We start from the raw sequence: 21,373 nt of genomic DNA, 5'->3' as shown, positions 1-21,373 counted from the left end.
ATTAATTAGTTACCCCTCCACCCACAGATTTTCTAGGTAAATCCCAGCAGTCAGGACCTGCAGTGTCTTCTCTGTGAAAGAAAATCCTGCACCAACACACACAACAGTTCACCCAGCCAGTGGGATCAGAGTGATTTCAGTACATGTCTTCTAAACACCAAAATCAACTCGTGCAGGATTTTGTAAGCCATATTACAGACAATATATGTGGAGCTTAAACATGAAGCTACAACACTGCAAGAACAATTCAGGACACTAAGACCTGAGGATTTTGATTAAGCCAGTCTGAAGTGCAACATGGATTCACCTGTTCAACAGGGAAAGAGCTTCTACCAGAAATTATTTTTAAGTGCCACCTTAATATACATTCTATTAAAAGTGCATTCATTTATCAAGTGTTTTAACTTGACAAAATTATCAGAACTCATGTGGATTACAGATAATCAGAAAGAAAAAGAACATTTTACAAGCTATAGAAAGACATCAGCATATGTGGCATTCAGAAATGAATCATTTGCTTAATAATCCCCAGCTCCACAACTGGGTCCGGGAATCCCCTTGGCTTCTGTTCCATGCACAGAACACAAACCCAGGTGTTATTCTGGATTGCTTTGTGAGCTGTGTCACGATGGTTTCTTGAAACCTCTTAAAATGGGGTAGATGTTCTCAAATGCCTCATAGATTTCAGAACGGTGTTTTGCTCCTAAATGGACATTTAAGAAAAAAACAACAAAAAACTCCATGAATTTACAGGGTGCTGAGAGTAACTGGATGCAGTTTAAACCCAGTAAGATTCCAAACCATAAAGAAACTCAAGAGACTGAGAGCACCTTACTATTAAAGGCAGAATTTCTATCTGCTACCTCAAAGAACAATTTCTAGCTTGCTTAGCTTTAAGACTAGTTTTGTTTAATCTGTGGAACCAAAACAGCAATTTTCTGCTCTTGACAGGTGCAAAATTATTGGCTTTGAAGAAGGAAAAAAGCAACTGAGCACCACCATGGTGTTATCTGCTTACAAATAACAGCTCTGCCTGTTCCTAAGGTGAGTGAAAGGTAGAAACAAGAAGTGAAAAGCCTTTAATTCACTGGGAATTGTTCCATGGTTTGAGAACTCTGCTTCTCCAGCTCTGAGAAGCAATTTTAATTTTAATCTGCGTGTTAAGACACCTTTGATTTCAAGTTCCTTTCCCCAGTGCTGTAAACAAATCTTTAATACCAAGTCTTGCACACAAACTGCATTGCAGTAGGCAGGAACATTCCCTGCCAGCAACACTACTCATATTGGTCCTACAAAGAAAACGGCATTTAAATTAACTAAAAGTGGAGTTCATCCCTGCTCAGGTTGAATGTGTAAACCTTTTCTCATGTCCTCACTTGGATATGAATAATTCATCTGCCTTACCACAACTTTTGCTTTCAAAAGTAAAGTTGCTTTCTTGACTGGGGGAAAAAAAACCAACCTCCTCACAGCTCAGCAAATTCGGATTTTTCATTACAGCTGGGCCCAGTACTCACAGAAGTGTGTGCAGCAGGCCCTTAAGCAAGGGTGTTACAATTAGTATACCCCAAAAAATGCAAGCATCAGTGGATCTGACCAGTATAATTTTACTAACCAACATAATTTTACTGGACCTAAGAAAATTGTGGCTGTTGGAAGGGGAAGCATTTAAGCTTTGTCCTGTGTGCCCCATCCTTCAGTTCACTGAGCTCATTCCTGACTTATGGCTGTGAGAATCTCTGGCTCAGGCAGGCACTTTTCTCTTGCCTTCCACATGTCTCAAAACTGTGTTGTGAATATGAATACTGCATTCAGAGCTTCTGGGAACAAGTACCATTTACCTTTCAGTACATCTGAATAAAAGTATTTTCACAAGCTTCACAAAAAGGATGTGCCAGGAGCTCAGGAATTCATCTTTTTTGACCTGGGATCTGAGTTAGGTATCTGCTGAGCACACTGACTCAGCAAGGCTTTTGCCTTCACGATTATTTTGCCAATCAGTCTGGAACAAGCTCTCAGATCTCCACCCTTTCCTCTGATAATCCCTACTAAATGTTGTCAGTGAAGTGTTTGAAGAAGTTTGTTTCCTGTCCAAGCAATTTTAAATTGGTTATTGTGAGGTTCCTATTTGAGTGCCTGAGTAGTTGCTGGCACGTCAGCATCCTGTTTGCATCCTCTGCATTGGCACGTGGCATCAGGCTTTGAATTAAAAAAAACCAAAACTTAACATGGAAATCTGAGACTCTATATGTGAAACAATACAAGATTCTAGTGCAACAATACTGATGTTATCTGCAGAAAACACAGATAAGTTGCAGCAGCCATTAAAAAGATCCCTGAGTGGCAAGATACTGATTTTTAGTTAATGTTTAATTTAAATGCTCTCCCAGAAAGTGAGGTAGCAGTGGGCTGCAGATACAGAGAGGCACCACTTACCAGTCAGCACAACTTTTCCAGACACAAAGATAAGCAGCACTATCCTTGGTTTGACCATCCTATAAACCAGGCCAGGGAACAGTTCAGGTTCATAGCTGTTCAAAGCAAGCAGACAAGATTATTAAAATGCAGATGCTGTTTCAGTGTTGTATGAATAAAGTGCTCTTTAATTATAGTAACAATAGAGTAATTAACCACCTGACCTGAGAAAGGCAGGTCAGGCTTTGGACATCTTGAAGAGAAACCTGTTAACCACAGCTGGAGCTGGTGGGGGATCTTCATGCTGACTTTGAAAGACTTGTGAGCCACTTCTGATTTGTTATAGCACTGGAACCTTTATTGTAATCTTCAAACAGTCCTCAAATAATGGGATGGCCTGGGTTGGAAGGGGCCTTAATCACCCAGTTCCATCCCCTGCCATGGGCAGGGACACCTTCCCCTGTCCCAGGCTGCTCCAAGCCCTGTCCAACCTGGCCTTGGACACTTCCAGGGATCCAGGGGCAGCCACAGCTTCTCTGGGCACCCTGTGCCAGGGCCTCCCCAGCCTCACAGTAAATCCTTGCTAGTCTGCAAAGAGCCCTTATCAGGAAGCATCTTGTACAACTAAGACAACATTAACAGCCAACATAAATATTTAATGTTTATCTAGTTCCTAAATGAAATGCAAACTATTAGATGCAGTGCTAATGAAAGACAACTGAATTTTGATTTTGTCAGTGCTGAAATCTTCCTTTCCTGATGGCATTATCTAGTTTCGAACAAGCTGATCTCACAGGCACAACATGCCCATCACTCAGCTACAGCTTTACTTTCAATTCCTGGCTAAAGAACATCCAACAGAACAGAAACAATATCCCAGAAAAACACGGAATCGCAGCTATATTGTATTTTGAGAACGAGTTTTGGCTTCATGCCTGAATGTTCTGCATGACAGGAATCTGCTTTGCTGGGAGTTGAGGCCACCTTGGTATTAAAAGCCCACAGTGGAGCAAAGGCATGGAGCAGGCTGAGGTAGCTGCAGACCCTGCTGCGAGGTGCACAGGGTTATACCCCATTTCCTCATACCTGCTGAACTGCTGGTGGGTGAGCACCAAGCCTTCCAGGCGGATGGGGAACCTCACATCACAGCTCCCCACCATATTCTGGATCTTGAAGTCCAAGAACTTGGCAGGGAAGCCGAGCTTCTGCACCACCCGCGCGTATTTCCTGGCTGCCAGCCTTGACTGCTCTTCACTAAAGGAAGAAACCTTGATTGAAATCCCCAAACAGCCCTCAAATCATAGAATCTCAAAATGGTCGGGGCTGGAAGGGATTAAAGCCCATCTTGTTTCACCCCCTGCCATGGGCAGGGACACTTTCCACTAGTCCAGGTTCCTCCAAGGCCTGTCCAACCTGGCCTTGGACACTTCCAGGGATGGGCTTTTCACTGAAAGAGTCAAGTGGAAAAATCAACTTTTATTAGTGCTTTCCTCTGCTCTTGAGCTGGAATTAAATTTATAGCCACCACTGTGCTAATCTGCACTCCAGAAAAAGAGATCCTGCCTCTCAAAATAGCAACAACTGCTGCAGGGAGCTAAAAGGAGTAAGGAACTTGTTTATTTACTTTCCTGTGGTCTGGTTGAACCCACTGGAGAGGTTTCACCACTCAGAGGTTCCTCTTTTGAGAGGTTTCTCAGTTCCCCAAAACACTGCTGATCTAGGAGTTAGACTGCAGGCACCAGTACAATCACCTACCTGGGGTGGTGGTAGGGGCTGGAGAAAAGATCTCTTAAACATGAGTTAATTCATTCTATTTGACTGTTTCGAGATATAAAAACCAAGGCAGTTTTTGCTGGACTTAAGGGGGAAAATACTTCAGAGAACAGAAATAAACTTTTGCTTTCCCCAGTTCCTATTTCCTCTAGAGGCAGATGTGTTGACTGGTGAACACAGACACTAAAGAGAGACTTGACAGACACAAGTTATGTCCTAAACACTTTAAAAATCAGTGAGAAATGCAAATATAACAATTTCTGGGAATGCTAGCAGCTTTTCTACTGATGTCTGCTCAGCTCAATCTAAATTCAGGGACAGAAGTACACAGTTCAAAAATTGCTAAGGTGCCATCATGGAGAAAGCAAGATTTTCAATATCAGTGCTTTACTTTTTCTTGCTAGATTAGTCCTTTGCTAGATGTTTTAAACAGACTTTTCAGATATTCTCCATCAGAATATATGCATAGCTGCAAGACCCAGACCTTTAGAGGAAGGGAAAAACCAGAGAAATACCTTTTTGCTCCTGTGCAGACCATTTTCCCTGAACTGAAGATGAGGGCTGTTGTTCGTGGTTCTCTGATTCTCATGATCACAGCAGCAAACCTCTACAAAAAAAGGAGGACCTGACAGGAATTTAGCTGTATTTCTGTTCAGTCTTGCAACAATTAACGCTTTCAAAGCTTGTCACAACACACATTAAGTGTTTCTTTACCCCACCCTAAAATTATTTTCCACCCACCTAGGAGCAGGAGAGTTAAGACCACGGTCACAGGACCACTGGGATCCTTCAGCACTGAGAAAGGGAAGTGAGGGTAAAGCTTTGAGTCCAAGATTTACCTTTGGATTATACTCTGCATTTCTGGCATGCAAAGCTATGTTCTTCAGATCCAGTTTACAAGCCAAGTTTACAGTTGACACAATATTCCTGAAGAATGAGGGAGGAATTTTCTTATTGCAAAATCCAGCTACTGCAGAGCCACCCCCCAGCAGTACTGGCTTAATGTGGAGTCACATTCCAATTAATAATTGCCATCAACTGATTTCCTGCCTGTCTCTTCCCCACTCTAGCATTAAGCTACTTCTGGCAAAACTTAAGTAATTCAATCCCAAAACTGCACTTTGAGGTGGAACAAGTTATGAAATTATTAGTCTGTGAATGATAAGTTTGTGTGTCTTCCAAAAACTGCATCACTGAAGCCTTTCACAGCTTTGGATTGAACCATTACTGACTATTTGGAGTTACTACAGCATCTAAAATAGATAAGGATATTTTCTACAGGTATAAACTATTCCAGAATTGCTCTATCCTAGACAGGACAGCATCTTTAATGAGTGAGAGTTTCTCACACTCAGTTCTGTTTCTCCTTTTGAAAAAGCACAGTGACATCTTTAAACCCCTGGAGTCTGCAGTCATCCTTCACATTCTCCTTCCTGGAAGAAATCTTCCTTTTCAAGTATCTTCATATTTTTGTCCAATATTGCCAGTTCATTTTCCCCACCTCTCCCCTTCAAGGTGAACAACTGCTCCTGTAGTTTTTTGGCTTATTTAAGACCAAGCCCTGCTTGCTACATTCTCCAAGTGAAAAGTCAGAGCAACACCTTGCAGTTTAAGCCAAACTCTGACTATGGTGTGTGCTGTATAAATAATCCAGAACTTACTGTAGTTGAGGAATTATTCCAGAGCTTTCTGAAGCAGATGTTGCTGGAGTCAGTGGAGTCATTGGAGTCAGAGGAGGACACATGCCAGATGCTTCAGGAGATGCCTGAGCTGCACCTGGATGTGACAAGCTGCTTTCATCCATGAGAACACCACTGTCCTCGTTACTTGGTAGTGACCCATCGAGCTCTTTTTGTGTTTCATGACCATGCTCAGAGAGGTTTTGTTCTTTGTTATCTTGGGTAACATCTGGGAGAAAGCTGAGATCCACGGAGGAGAAGTCTGTAAGGAGCTCCTTGGACTGAATTAGCTGGGAAGCTGTTTGAATTGGAAGTTCTAAATCATAAGGGCTCATAGGAGTGAACAGATGAGGACTAGTGGAGAAGTCATCCTTGAATTAAAAAAAAGTGCCATTAAGGGTCTTGTATTAAAGCAGTAACTGGGAGAGTAAATTAATGTTAATTTTCAATGAGGAAGTTTCAATAATTTATCCCCAGTATATATTTTAGCAAAGGCTAGTTTTTAAGATTGAAAGTGTATCCTTTGCTTCTCTGTGTATGAAAATAAAGACAGCTTGTAGAATACATTTTCCCACCACAGTCCACGAGCACTCTAGAGAATTCCTGGGAGAGCACAAATTGAGAAATGCAGGTACAACACTGGCAGTTCACCCTTCACAGCCACTGTCACACCTCAGCCATGCACACAACTACATTATCACACTCATGAATTTTTCCAAGGAAGACTGACAGCATTTTATGGCTATCTTTATCTCCCATTCTGTATATTATTCCATTTCCTCTCCCTGCTAGCAGGGGACAGTGTCAGCGTTGCTTTGTGCAACAGAGGGCAGCAGCTCACAGAACCAGCAGCAGTTCATTCCTCAGCTCCTGGAGGCCACCAGCCTGATTGAGGCTATAGATGAGAAGATGGGACTAAAAAAAGCCTCATCACAGTCAGCAGAACCAGCATCCTGCCCTGCACTAAGCACACAACACACCTGCAAATAAGCTCTTTCATCCTTTATCAACTATTTATTATTAAAAGCTGTTTAAAGCTCATCATCATGTCAATGGCAAGAGTTTCAGGACAGGATTTATTCCCTCTCCATTTGTACTTAAGCCTCTTTCTGAAGGCAGTTTCTGCCAACATCCACAGCAGGTGACAGCTTGGACTAAAGAATCCATACAAGAGGTTTCATGTTTAATCAGGCATTTTAAAGTTCAAGAGCCAGAAGGACTTGAAAAGTCCAAGCACAAATCAGAACAGGGATCAGTGCATAAGACTGAGGCCCTTGATTTGGCAGCAACTGCCTGACCTCCAGCAGGAGCAGGATTTCCAGATCAGTGCTTCCCAGCCCTCAGCTAGTGCTGCTCTCTTCTAGTCAGCTCACTTGGCAAGCCAGCCATGCACTTCTAGGAGATCTCTGCTCCTACTTTGCAATATATTTGCCTGCAGACACTTGGAAAACACTGACAAAGTGATAGAGCCTCCCAGAGAACTCTCACTAGCCTGAATACAGATGCAATCAGGAAAGCATTGCCAACACCTACATTTAAAATTGCTTCTAAAACTGACTTCTGAATACAGAGCCCCACAGAAGATGTGGTGAGGAAGGGTGCTGTTGGGTAAGTCTAGGTACTCCTTTACCCTTTAGTAAAAAAGGGGTCAAATATGTAATTAACAGTTACAAATAAAATATTATGGAATCACAAAAACGTATTTATTTTAAATAGGTATTTTTCAAGTCAGGAGCAAGGGAAGGAAGTCACAGTCTCTGCAAGAATTCCCGTGGACTAACGATTAGCTGTACAGGAGCTCATTATGAAGGTTTTGAATGAACCACGATAAAGAGAAAATGGTACAAAAAGCTGCCTGTGAGACTACTCACATCATACTAATGGGCATCAAAGAATGAGCATAACAGGAAGAAAAAACCACCCACAACCAACCAAAGCCAGTTGTGACATATCTTAAGGTAGCTGGTGGAGAAAGGACTGGTACATGAGACTGGAAGCATCACACAGCTGTAAAGTTTTCAAAAAGTAAATTGCATAGAACAGGTAGAAACAGAAAGCAAATTTTCCTTTCTCATCAGGTTTGCACCTAAAGAGATGTGAGGAAAAGCCCTGATAGGGTTAAGTGCTGAGGAATATTTCCTTCATGTCAGACAGATGCTCAGAGGCTGTGAAAGGGCCACAAGACCATGTTTGCATTGGGCTGGCTGCCAAGGGTTATTGCTGTAGACTCTGGGTTAATTAACTTCGCCAAGGCCTCACCAACTGCATCGCTTTGGACATCTCCCAGCAGCTCTGGGGAGGAGATTTCACACACAGATCCTGCCTGAGATCCCTCAGTTTGGGGCAGCTTGAAGGGAAATAACCTTTTTCTCTTCCACAGCAGAAATCCCTGCAACTCAGGTAAACACAAATCAAATCCAGCTGCCTTAAGCAACAGACTTGGATTATTTTTTTTGCCTCCCTGCAGTGATATCATACATCTGCTATTATCAAGTACCCCAGCAAATCTGAAGTATAAAAAGCTCACTAGCATTTGTAAAAAGCTGTATTATATTTTACCACATTATATACTTTGTGAGGGCACATTCAGAGAACTTTACCCACTGCCACAGGGTGGTCTCTAGATTTAAACAGCTTGTGCTGAACCTGTTTTCTGAGCTGAAAAGTGGTTCACAAAAGGATATAAAGAAGTTTTGTCCCCCGGGTAGCAATGATGCTCAGCTGTGGAGCACAGCCCTCTCCTTGTCACTCACCTAGTTGCTCCTACAATTACCTAAGATCAGGACGACCATTCCAAATACCCAAATAAAGAATTTTTGCAGACATTTACTAACCAGAACGAGGAGATACAAACCTCCTACCCTCTCAGGGCCCACCCACACCAGCACCCAGGCTGACCCTCGCAAGCAGCACCATCCCAAGAGCAACCTCCCGCTCCCGAGAGCTCCTCCACGCTCCGGGCAGCTCCAGGGCAGGGAGGGATCCTCCAGGACAGGAGAATTTCGGGCTCAGCTCGGCAGGAACGCGGTAATGTCGCACTTGGGGCGCGGCTGAGATGCTGAGTTCAGCGCAGCGTTGGTGGTATAGTGGTGAGCATAGCTGCCTTCCAAGCAGTTGACCCGGGTTCGATTCCCGGCCAACGCAGCTCCCTTTTGCTTAGTTTATTTGCTTTTTTCCCTTCCTCCCTTACCTGCCCGCTACAGCTCTCCAGGTACCGTTCCAGCGGCGATGCACCGTCCATCGGCACAGCCACCGACACAAACTCCCAACCCTGCTCCCATCCCGCTTTTAATCCCCAGGGACATCACCGGGGCCACCTGCGGCTTGTCGGGGAGCAGAGCCCATCACAGCTGGGAGTTTTACTCTCATTGAGCAGCCTTGGAGCCTCTAGCCTGCCTGCACGGCTCTCTGAGAGGGGTTTGCCTCACCCTGCAGGACTAGAGAGATCGGGGTGCTCTTCTCGTGTGCTTTGCAGGAACCTAAAATCACAACCTGCCCCCGAGATCTCTGAGCCTGCTTTCCTCTGCAGGGCAGAAGAGAAATGGAGTTGGACCTGTCGTTTAAACCTTACGCAGATGATGCTTTTTAGCAAGTGTCATGTGCCCCTTAATTTCTCCCACCTGCCTCATGGAGTGCAATGAAGCACATATGGTCCTTCGAGAGGAGCCCCCCGCGGCCAAAAATGTAAACTTCAAACTGAAAGCATTGTGATGAATTGGTTTATTCTCAGTGGGGCGGGGGGGAAGCCTTCACTTTTTACATTCACTATCCTCCCTATGCAGGCATTTCCCCTCTGGATTGTACTTCTGCCCTCTGTAAGTGATGATTTAGGGCCACTCCCTTTTCCCACGTCCTGCTGTGAAGCAGCACGTTCCCAGGAAGGAGCTCACGTTGTGCCTGGCTGATGGATGCTGTGGGAGTCTCACACTGCTGACACAGTTTGGCTTGGGCACTGCTTGAGTCCATGCCAGCAGTTGCAGTCTGACTTGCTCCTTCTCTCCTGTCCTGTTGCTGTGTGGTGATGGATGGATGAATTTCTGTGGAGGCACAGCTAGAAACACATCCCTGTGCCTGCCTGGGCTGGTGGATGTGCTGACTGTCATGATCACTGCACCTGTTGCTCTGCCAGACAGGACTTTGCTGTGAGATTTGCTTGCAAACAGCAAGCTGAGCTTGAAGAAACCCTTTAGAAGAAGATGTCAAAGCTCAGACATGGAGCAGGGCCTTGGGAGGTGCTGCCAGGCTCTTCTCACTGCCCCAGAGGTGCAAAGGCTTAGATTAGTGCCCTTTATCCAAGGAACATGGCTGATGAGCATCCTTCCCTCCTCAGCCAGCCTGTGGGCTTGCTTGTGGTATTTCTGGGACTCACAAGTGAGTAATAAAAGCTGCCAAATCCTCCCAGCCCCAGAAAAATCCAGCCTCAAGCAGATTGATTTACATCACACAGCCTGTCCTGCAGCACCCAGGAGGCAAGTCAGGCAGTAAAGCAAGGAGAGGATTCAGAGAAGTTGTACTTTGAATTTGGGAGGCTGGTGGAGCTAGCTGGGGTCCAACTAAGGATGGCTAAAACTAAAATGTCCCATTTAGGGCTGCCAGGTGATTGGGGTGCTTGCAGACACCTTCATGGTCTCAGCTGCCTTTGTGGGCACAGCAGGATGGGGGTCTGGGGCTCTGCTCCCACCAGCAGTGCCAGCCCATCCCTCACAGCTGCTTCCTGACAGCATGGACCTGCCCTGCCCACAGAAATCATGGAACTGAGGGATTGTGCTGAGCATTGCCCTTGCAGTGATATCTCAGGGAGCCAGGAGCTTGGTGCCTCCCCCGGTGTGTGATGCTCTTGCTGTGCTTAAATTGGGCAGCCAGAGGTGCTCCTGGGGCTGCCCTGGCGTGGCCCTGCCTGTAGCATTGCAGTTATAGTGCTATGAATTTCCTCAGCTAATTCATCCTTCATTGCAGAACCCCCTGAATAGGAGATCTGCTCATCCTGCAGCCCCTGGGAATTGATTTGTCTGTGTTTTGTGAACCTGAGATACAGAAAGTCAAATTATAGTGTTTGAGTGAGGCTACATCAGAGAGGAACATAAAATACAAATCTCTTGATACTGGTGTTTTTTCTTGCCTTGAATAAGGACAAATGGCAGGGGCACAAGAAGTGTTGAGATTTTGGGTGAGTCATGGAGCTTGGTGTCTCAGGTTAAATGGTTGAAAGATTGTTTATCCATTTGAAGAAGGGAAGATGTTTAGAAAGCTGAGAGAGTATCTGAGGAGCCAAGAGTCACACTGTTTGTGCAATTCAAGCTTTCAGGGTTGCTTTGCTGTAGGGGAAGGGTCTTGTGGCACTGCCCAAAGGAGGGCAGGTGTGGTTGTGCCTTGGGAGGGCTGTGTGCTCTCAGCTTCCTTTTCCAAGCTGGGCATCTGCCCAGTGGGGGAGGCTCCAAGGGGGATGTGCATTGATGGGGAGCCCCAGGGAATGAAGGCCCATGGAGTGGGAGGTCCAGGGAGCAGGAGGCACTGAATCCCTGGGCTTCTCCTCTGAGCCTCCCAATTTCTGTGTCTCTCCTTAGTCAGCAGAGGCATCATTCCCTCTCTGCTCCTTCCTTCTTCAGCAGGAGACTGACCCCGTCATGGGTTGGACAGATGTTAATGCAAAATGTACTACTTAGAACTCGTGAGACCTACCTGCTTAATTTCTGATCATCCAAGTTAAATAATGTTAGAAAAGGCAACTATTTTTCCCATGCTAATGTAAAAAAAAAGATTATTTCTCTCTCAAACTGCCTGGGGTTCCACCCACCCCCTTTTTTCCCCTCCTCTTCCTTCCCCCCACCTTTTAAATTCCTTTGGAAAGCAGCAGCCATCCAGATCCCGGCCCGAGTGAGTCATGGCAGGGAAGCAGCCGCTGGAGGAGCCCTTCCCCATGTCTGGTGACCAGGTGATGAATCACTCAGTGCAGAGTTACTGTAATGATGAATTGTCATGAGCCTTAATTAGCAAATTGGTTAATTTTACTTAGAAAGTTGATGATTAGCACAACAGTAAGTGCTTTGTATATCCTTTGTAAGAGTCATTCAGTGCCACTCTTCCTTGGGTAACTAATTGGGGAAAACTGTTCCACAGAGCTCCTGCTAGCACGCCTGGATCAGCCTCTTAAACATTTCTGTAGCTGGCACTGCTGCATCACCTGGATGCTGTAATCTCGTCAGGGGATGGGACTAATCACAGGAGACTTCCAAAAACCTGGAAGGGACAAGGGGCATGTCATTAAGGAACCTCTACCTGCTTAATTCATCAGTGCTCTGCACAGCTGCATTCTATTCTAGCATGCCCTAAATGCCTTGCTGCTTGCTTTGAAGTTGGTTAATCTGGTTTGGCTTTATCTTATCTTTTTTAGGAGCTAGTTTCAGAATTAAAAGCTTGTGACTGACAATGCTCTGCTTTCTACTCTCCTGAGCTTTATGCTAAACCTTTATAGGTGTAATTGTCTCAGAAGAGTGTAGTTTGCCTCAGGTGTAGCTTCTATCTCCTGGTGCCCTTGCTGCCTGCAGTGTTAAAGCTCTGCCTTTGGAGCACGTAGAGGGGCAATTGAGAGCTGGACTATGTTCCAAGGAAAAAAACCCAATAAATTATGCACGAGAAGCCTCCTTCTAATTAATCCAGAAGCCAGCACTCCTCTGTCAACAGCAGAATCCAAGTCTTGTTGTGGAGTTGGTTCCTTCTGTGTGATTTAGCCTTGCTTTGGTCCCTGTGGGTCAGGGAGAGGAGCAGGTGAGCTGCAATCAATTCAGTGGGAGTGTAGGATCTGCATGGAGCTGGAAAAGCTCTCGAGAAATGCCTGCAGCCCAAAAGGCAACTCAGAGGGAGATCTGGAGTTCCTTTACTCTGACAAGTGTGACCATCACCCTCATACTTATCTATCCCATAATACTCCATTCCAGACCTGATCAATGCCCGGCAGTATCAGGAGATACTGGATTTATTGCTAGGGAAGGAAGGAAGTTGCCATGACTACTCACAGAGTAATAGTGAGTAATTTGACTTTTAATTGTGAATTATTTAGTGTCATCATCGGGTTGTGCTGGTGTAAACATGAACAGGATCAGGTCCACTAGAGCTGGTATCTGGGTCTAACTTGCCCTGTGTAAAACAGGAGTAACCCTCTGGCAGAACTGAGGTTACAATGGTTGGAAGTTGAGGCAGAATCCAGTGTAATTTCCCAGGTTTGCTGGGTGATAGGAAAGGCTGTAACTTCCAATTTACCCCTTGGTGCTGTGTGCCCCTCCCTGGATCAGATGATGCAGCCCAAATCACACTGTGGTAAGGCTGCCTCTTTGCCCTGGTTAAAATGGAGCTCTCTTATTCCCTGAGAAGGGCAGAAATGGGGGAATTTGATACTTTTTGCAAACATTTGTGGGCTCTGAGCATTTGTGTGCTAATGCCTGTGCCTGCCATGCTCACTGGCAGAGACCAGGGTGTGTTGGCTTTTGGATCAGGAAAGAAAATCACTTCTGTCAGATGGGAAAGGGATAAACTGGCTAGAAAAGAGCCATTTTTTTCTGGCTTCTACAGCTCTATTATGTGCAATGGAGACACCAACTCCCCCCTTGTCAGAGAATTGCTGAGAACCAGACCCAGAGAGGATTGCCAAATTCTCCACTGAATGCCAGAGGAAGAAGCACTGTAAGTAGAAGTCATCTGTCTCGACTGAAAGGCTGAATGGTGGCTTGAAAACTGTACAGTTAACTTCACTTAATTTTCCTATCTGTGTCAGGCAACAAACGGATTAAAGGAAGGCATTCTGTGTGTTGTTTGCATAGAAATCCACTCATCCTGGCCCAGCCTCACGTGGGGCAGGGCACAGCAGTCTATTTTTATTTTTCATTCTGTGTTGTATTCAAAATGTGGCCAGAAAAGGGGGAAAATGGGATGAGGAGGGTTTTAAACACTGGCTGCCACATTAATTGCAGCCTGGCAATGAATGGCTGCAATTCTTGGACAGCTCCCCTGTGAATGTCACACACAAATCCATCTGACACCTGAGGTCAGAAGTATTCTTCTGTGCTTTTTGTTAAGTCATCTTTCCCACTTTTGAGCCAAAGGGTCTGGCTAAATTGAATTGCATTTAAATGAGGTGAGTGTGTGATGGATCATCTGAGTGCTGCTGTTTCTCTCCAAGTTTTGTGACAAATGTCTCTAATGCAAACACTGCATCTCATACCTTGAACTCACTGCTGCAATTAAATACTGATCCTTTAAGCCTTGTCTGGAAAAACAATATAGTAATAGCAGTCCTGCATGTTTGCACAGCAAAGGAGAGGTGTGCACGCAGCAGATGCTGGCAGAGCTCTGGTAATTCAGTTTGCAGGGGTCACAGTCACATTGGAGACACCAGCAGTGACATTAGCATGTCCAGACCTTCAGTGCAAGCTCTCCAGGAATTAGAGCATGTACTGTGATGCCTTCACTGCTGTGTCAGCTGAGCTGTGACACCACCGTGGTTTTTATCAGCTTATTGTACGACTAAATGCAAATACAATGAGTCAAAGAAGGGTGCTGATCAATCACTGAATTCCCCCTAAAACGGAGTTTTGTCTGAGTGATCAGCAAGATGTAATGACTGACACTGGAATGAGTCTGCAGGGCACACAGCTCGGTGATTAGTCAGTTCTCATTATCTCTTCCTCCAATTAACGTCAGCAAATCACTGCTCCTGAATCAACGAGGACCTCAGGAGAAACTAAGCTTCCCCAAAACGCTGCCAGATGTCAGCAGAAGCTCCAATCCCCTCGCCTTGATGGTTCTGTACTTTTAGCACACATAATTAACTGTTAACACCGTCCTGTTTCTGTCACTGCAGCCCTTCACCCGTGGTCTGCTGATAAATGGTGTTAGTTTAGCTGTGATGGAGGAGTCTGTGCCCAGCTCTGCTGCCTCATGCTCCTGCACTTCATCTCATTTCCATGCTCATCCCAGCCAAGCAGGAACCCAGCCTGAGATCCCTTTTGTTACAGCTTCATCACCCCATTTGGATCTTCCTCCTTGCTGTCTTTGCAGTTTCTCTCCAACAAGTTTTGGCATTTGGCTTTTATGGTTGGTCTCTAGAAGTGGAATAGGAGTTAATTTTCCCCATACTATCCAAGATACTATAGGGAATATTTTTATATATTTTCTGTATCTGCAGGCTGTGGAGGAAGCTCACTTGTCACAGTGCCCTTCATTGCAAAGGTGTTATTTTTTTCCTCTTTTTTTCCTGTGACTTGTCAGGAATAATTAAATGATGTGATTGCTTTGGCCTCCCTTCAATGGGCATTTACCCAACTCATAAATACAAGAGTAGCTCCCCTGAACTCTGTTTCCACTCAGGTAGAGTTGTGAAGTTTGCTCAGTGATGCTCTGAAGAAAACCAGAAATCCAGATGGGCTTGTGTCCTGAGTTGGTTGTTCTCTAAAACCCAAATAGTGTTGCTCAGATTAATTAAGATTTGCTTATTAACATTAAAAATACATTCATCCCCAGGTATTTTCACAGTCCCCTTTGCTCCCAAATTGGCATGGGCAGTGCTGCTGTCCAAAATAAATGAAGTGTGTGAAGACAGACAGTTTAAAGGCGTTGAGGAATGCAGCTGTTTCAGACCTTTTACATCTCACTCAGTTTTCACCTAATTTGTTAATGGGTATGTTTTTCCCTGTGGGAAAATAAAGCTTTTCTCTCTGACATTTTATAAAGGACCTAGTAAACCTTCTTTTTCCCTTTGGGTAAAATTGGCTTTTCTGGTGCCTTTTTCTGTTTTCCCTGGAGAATCTGAGTTGGTTCTTAACCCTTTCTGCCCCTCAGGCCTTATGAACAGTATGACAGAAACCCTTAGATGCCTTAGAAACCTAGGCACAATGTGGGCAGCTGTAGATTCACTAGGGGGAGGCTTCCTATGTAAAAAAAATTGGATATATAGGTGAAGAGAAGACTATTTGCTCATTTTAGGTGTGAGCTGAAATAGAAGCTTGCAGAGGGATGCACGGTGAGTTTGCGACATCGCTGGGAATTTCTGGATCTCCTGGGGCACCAGAGAACAGGATGTCTCCTCAGACCTAAGGATTTGTGAACGTTTCCAAGTCTCCAGCCACCCTTGGGACACAGGTGTGTGTCACCACCAGGGATGGCAAACTGGGGACCTTGGTGTGACACTCATTGCACCAGGCAGGCGGACACATCCCTAGTGAAGCCTCAGACAAAATACTTTCATGTTAATCTACTCTGCGGTGGCAAGAGCAGCTGGGATGGCTCTTGTGCTCTTTGATTTATCCAGACAGGCTAGCAGGCTGTTTGCTGCATGTTTCCTTAGAAGTTTGTCACAGCCTGACACACACATGCCGTTCCTGTGATGCCTTGTAGAGCTCAATCAATGTCCTTCCCTGGCTGCAGGAGGAGAACATGCTGAGCCAGCCTTGCAAGCTGCTCCAGCCGTGGGATACCTGATCCTCAGGCTGAAAAAACCTTCAGAGCATGAGCTCTGTCTGACTCTCCACTTCTTTTTTTCTCCCCATCTCTCTCTTTGTATTCTGTTTGCTGTCCATCCTGCTATGTTTCAGGTGAATGACAGGTGGGACATGTTGTGTTGATGTTGCAAAGGGAAATATTTTAATTCCGTAGGTATTGATGAAGAAGAGTATTAATTTAAAACCTGCCCAAAATTAATGTAGAACAGCATAAATAACGAGCAGGTGCTGTGGATGATGAATGGGAGAAAAGAATTTGGACTGTCACTGTTCCACCACACAGGGAGTGTTTTACAGGAGACAAGGTGTTTTCTGTGTCATTCCTGCATTTGCTTTACTTAACAATAACCATTAACCGTCCACTCTTAAAAAATCATCTGCTAGGATGCTACCAAGAAAGAAGAAGACAACTTGGAACTTGTTTTGAAATAGCACTCTGATTGGAATTCAAAGCATGGTTATTATTGTGCTGCTTGGAAAGCTGCTTTTCTGTCCAGCTTCCCTGTGATCCCTTTAGCTCTATCTGATACCAAAGGCTTGAGATCTCCAGATTAGAAATTAAATTCCACCTCTGTGGCCCAGACCTGATGACCTGCTGGAGTCACAGCAAATAGGTTTTCCTTTACAGTGAGTGATTCCAGCTAAAGCTGTTGCTTTTTGGTCAAAATCAAACTGTTTTTGGGGAAAAAAAAATCCAGAGATAATTAAAGTGATGTGATGCAGGTGTAGGAATAATAATTGACTTGAAATTGAGTAGGGATTATTCAGAGTGATGGCAGGCCCTAATCTTGCAGAGATTTAGGTGCTTGTTTTGTTCAGCTGGTATGTGTGAGTACACAGGACAGTGGGGAGGGCTCTGTCCTGGGGGATTTAGGGGAGGCTGTGGCATGGCCAGGAGCTGTGCAGTTGGGAACAGCTGGGTGGGATGCAGCACTTACAGCACCAGGCAGCAATTCCTGCTGCTGAATTGGGTATAAACCACAGCATCTCAGGGCTGGACAGGTGTGGTTTGGGTGTCTAGTACAGGAACAGCAGCCTGGGGAGGGCAGGAGAGGGATTTTCCCATTGTGATTTCTGTTTTATTTTGCAAATGTAAAAACTGGGAGTGACTGGTGTCAGGCCTGTGCTGGGAGGTGGGGACTGAAGAGCCTCAGGGGAAACTGGCAGAAATCAACATTTAAGTGTGATCACTGAAGATGTCAGTCACTGAGATGTGCACTTAGCTGTCTGTGGGCCTCTAATTGTGCTGCTCATATTTGGTCATATATCGAGTGTGATAAAATTGAATAGTATAATTTTAAAACAAATTTTGGGCTTTTCAGTGCTCTGTCACAATGATGGAATCCAGAAATGGAAGGTGAATGTAGTTTATAAAAAAGTATTTTTTTCCAGTGAGCTTTGAAACAGTTTTGAACAATTCATTTAATTAGTTGGATTTCCAGCTGTACAAAATGTGACCATCTCAATTTAATTAACAGCATATCTACATTGTGGTAGTGTGGGGATTATTTGGAGACTGGTAGTAGTCTGATGGATTTTTATCCTCCTCACATACAATGTCATGGTTTGGATTGTTGTTTTTTTATTATGAGCTCTTACTCTTGCAAGAGTTTCCAGTGTCATTTCTACTGACAGATGCTGCTTAGGACAGATTTATTTTTATTCCCTTACAGTTGAATTGGATCAAAAGTCTTTTTCCATATAGCTCAAGTTTCCACAATGGAGTTACTCCTCGTTGACTACTCTGAGAAGAAAATTGTTGTCATTTTTGTGACCTTCTTTAGCAGCAGTTGAAATATTTTTTGGCATGGGTCCATATAATCTATTAATTTCCACTTCCTGTCAATTGCAGGAATTCATGATTATAAATAGTATGAAAAATTTTAATGCAAATAAAGAGAGAGAAAGAGAGAAAATCCAGCATTTGGTCTTTTTTTGTTTCCTAGTTGGATTCAGTGAGGTGTTGAAACATGCAGGGCGTTTTTTTCAGGCTTTGATAAGGATCTCTCACATTCTTATATAAAATGCTAAATTGACAATAATCAGCCCCCACGACTTACAGCCCTGCTCAGTGCATAGCTTGCCTTTCTCTCGGGCTTCCTCTGAATCCACAGATCTGAGGGCTTTTTCCCTGTGATCTGAGAAAGCAAAATTCCTGACAAAACTAATGACTTGGGGCTCCTGCGGCATTTTAAAACCTTTTCTTTTTCCCCATGAGTGGCTGCCTAATGTGAGTGGGATTTCAGTGGCTTTTTGAAAATTTGCATCATTTCCTCCCTGCAGTCAGGACATTGAGCACCATTAGCCTGCCTGGCACAGCAGTGGCTCTCCAGTGAGGTTATCTACCAGGTTTCCCAATCCCCACAACTGAGAGGGTTTATTGCCTTATATTTTGGGTAATGGTATCTGACATGGGATTTTAAAGCATTTTCAGGTCCTTTATGTTGTGATGTTGTGGCAAATCTGTAAGATGTGAAGGAGCAGAGACTTCTGAGCTGGTAGGAAGTGGAATGTTCTCAGCTGAAATCCTTCAGAGCAAGCAGTGACCACCCAGCAAGGAAATCAGCTCTGAATCCTGGAGGCAGAAAGAGGAGAAAGTTCTGAATCATAGAATCAGAGAATATCCCGAGTTGGAAGGGACACACAAGGATGAGTCTGACTGCTGGCCCTGCACAGACACCCCAACAATCCCACGCTGTGCCTGAGAGCATTGTCCAAACACTTCTGGAACTCTGGCAGCCTTTGGGGCTGTGCCCATTCCCTGGGGAGCCTGGGCAGTGCCCAGCACCTTTCCTGATAGCCAACCTAAATCTCCGTTGGCACAGCTCCAGCTGTTCCCTCAGGTCCTGTTGCTGGTCACAGAGTGCAGAGATCAGTACCTGTCCCTTCTGTAGCTGTAGCAGCTGGATTTGCACTCTCTGCTCTTCCACTGCAGCTCCACTCCTGGCAGGAGGGGCAGCTCCAATGCCCTTCCCAGGCTTGTGGCTCCAATCTTTCTCTCTCTGTTGGCAGGACCCTCACCCACTGTCTGTGAGGCAGCAAATCCCATTCCTGGGAAGCTGTGGTTCGCTTCTGATGCCAGCTGGAAAACTCTACTGTGGACAAAAGCAATGAAACCTCTGCAGAATCTGCTGCTGCCAAGCCCTGCCACCACCACTCCTGGAACGGTTCATATTAGGAAGATTTGGCCTTTAATTTTCACCTTGGAATCGCAGGGTTGGGATGCTGCCTTTGGCTGGATCATGTGCTGCTCTCAGCAAGGGAGTGACTGGCTGGGATGTGCTGAGCCAGGGAAGCTCCAGGATGAAGCAGCAAAACGCTGCCTGGCTAGCTGATGGCTCGTCACACATTCCAAGTGTCCGGTCGCCTCCACACCTCTGTGGCCACCCCTCCAGCGAGGCTTCACCTTCAGGCCCGCTCCACCTCCCAGGGAAAGGCACAGCTTCCATCAGCATCCATGCTGCTGCCTTTGTTTGCTCCGGAGAGTTTGGGAATGCGGCGGGATTGCAGCTGAGTGACACGCATGGCTGGCCAGGAGGGGAGTGCTGAGCCCTCCCCGGAGCTCCATGCAAATCCTGCTTTGATACTGAGTGCTGCGGAGTGGGAGATTTCTCAAAGATGCTGTGGGACAAATAAACAAATGGCTTGCTCTGAGCAACAGGGCCTGGAGGTCAGAAGTAATGATGGGAAGGTTGGTGCAAAGCCCTGGGGTGATGCTGCGCTGGGATAACTCCCTTTTGCTGCAGCCGGACCCTGTGGATACCTGACCAGCACCAGAACTTCCCTGCAGCCACCGCTGGCTCAGCTGTCCTGCAGAGCCAAAAATCGTGCATTTTCTTATGTTTTCCCCAATATGTTTGGGATTCTGGGAAGCTGAGAGTTAATGTCAGTTCCCCAGCGATGGAGCTGGACGGGTGCCCTCGGTGGCTTCTTGGGCTGTTTCGCTGTCCCTAAGTAACTGACAGAGCATCAGTTTCCATCCCCGTGGGTACCCACAGATCCGTGGTCAGCCACCGAGCTCAGGCAGCAGAAAGCAATGTGCCCTGTGAGCACTTTGGGAAGGATCCACGTCAGAGGGAAGAAGAACTCGGGGCTCTAAGAAGTCAGAGCTGAAAAAAATCCAGTTAATCTCCCTCCCTGCAGACTCCCCAGCCTGCTGGGATGTCACTGAATGAGCCCCTGTTATGTCTGTGCTGCAGGCAGGGCTGCCGGGCAGTTTTAAGATATTTAAGGGAAATTGAAGGACAAACCCTATTCCAGGTCATGAGGAGGTGTCTGGTCTCTTTCATGTCCTGGAGGAGGCCTTGGGGTGTGCTCTGTCTGCTGGCCTTGTGCCCCTGGGATGCCACACCTGCCCACTGTGCCAGCTCTGGGAAAGGGGGTGGAGAGGGATATGGTGGGAACTGGGGGGGCTGGATGGGTGATCCCTGTGCCCGGTGAGTCTGGGCAGTGGGATCCCTGCGTCTGGGGAGATCCCTGGGGAGACCTGCCTGTGGGAGGTGATTCCCACGCTTGGGTGGGGTTTGCGTGGATGTACCTGTGTTCCCTGCGTGTGGGAAACCTGGATGGGAGGATCCCTACCTCCGGGAGGTCTGGGTGGGGGATCCCTGTCCATGGATGGGATATGGTGGGCATCCCGGTTTGGAGGAACTGGGGGTGGGTGATCCCTCGGGATCCCCACGTGGGGAGAGTCTGGGTGGGTGATCCCTGGGGATCCCCACGTGGGGAGAGTCTGGGTGGGTGATCCCTGGGGATCCCCGCGTGGGAGAAGTCTCCGTGGGTGAACCTCAGCACCGTGTGAGGGATCCCCACGTGGGGAGCTCGGGGGGCGATCCCCAGCGCACAGCCGGCTCCGGCTGATGCACCCACACACGTGGCAAAGCCGGGCGGGCTCTCCCCGCTCCCGGGGCTCCCCCGCGGGTGGGCTCCGGGCCGGGCGGTGCCGGGGGCTCCCGGCCGGGGCGGTGCCGGTGCCTTTAACGCGCGGGGGGGCGGCCGCAGGCGCGGCGGACGTGC

At 46.2% G+C, this 21,373-nt stretch overlaps 1 protein-coding gene and 1 non-coding gene across 2 annotated transcripts; one reads left to right on the top strand and one right to left on the bottom strand.

Moving 5' to 3' along the window:
• Positions 1–623: 623 nt before the first annotated feature.
• Positions 624–9,108, bottom strand: TBPL2 (TATA-box binding protein like 2). The gene is made up of 7 exons (XM_014871435.1): positions 9,058–9,108; positions 5,850–6,238; positions 5,028–5,115; positions 4,704–4,795; positions 3,502–3,669; positions 2,437–2,531; positions 624–703 (listed from the first exon to the last, which is right to left on the bottom strand). Exons 1-7 carry the CDS (start codon positions 9,106–9,108, stop codon positions 624–626), a joined length of 963 nt encoding a protein of 320 aa, XP_014726921.1.
• TRNAG-UCC (transfer RNA glycine (anticodon UCC)) lies at positions 8,940–9,011 on the top strand. Its single transcript has one exon. It is a non-coding gene; the product is annotated as a tRNA-Gly (tRNA).
• Positions 9,109–21,373: the final 12,265 nt, after the last annotated feature.

This window comes from Sturnus vulgaris, chromosome 6 (genome assembly GCF_052056855.1).
Source record: "Sturnus vulgaris isolate bStuVul1 chromosome 6, bStuVul1.hap1, whole genome shotgun sequence".
In the NCBI taxonomy this organism is placed as follows: domain Eukaryota; kingdom Metazoa; phylum Chordata; class Aves; order Passeriformes; family Sturnidae; genus Sturnus; species Sturnus vulgaris.
This window is presented reverse-complemented; position numbering and strand designations above follow the sequence as displayed.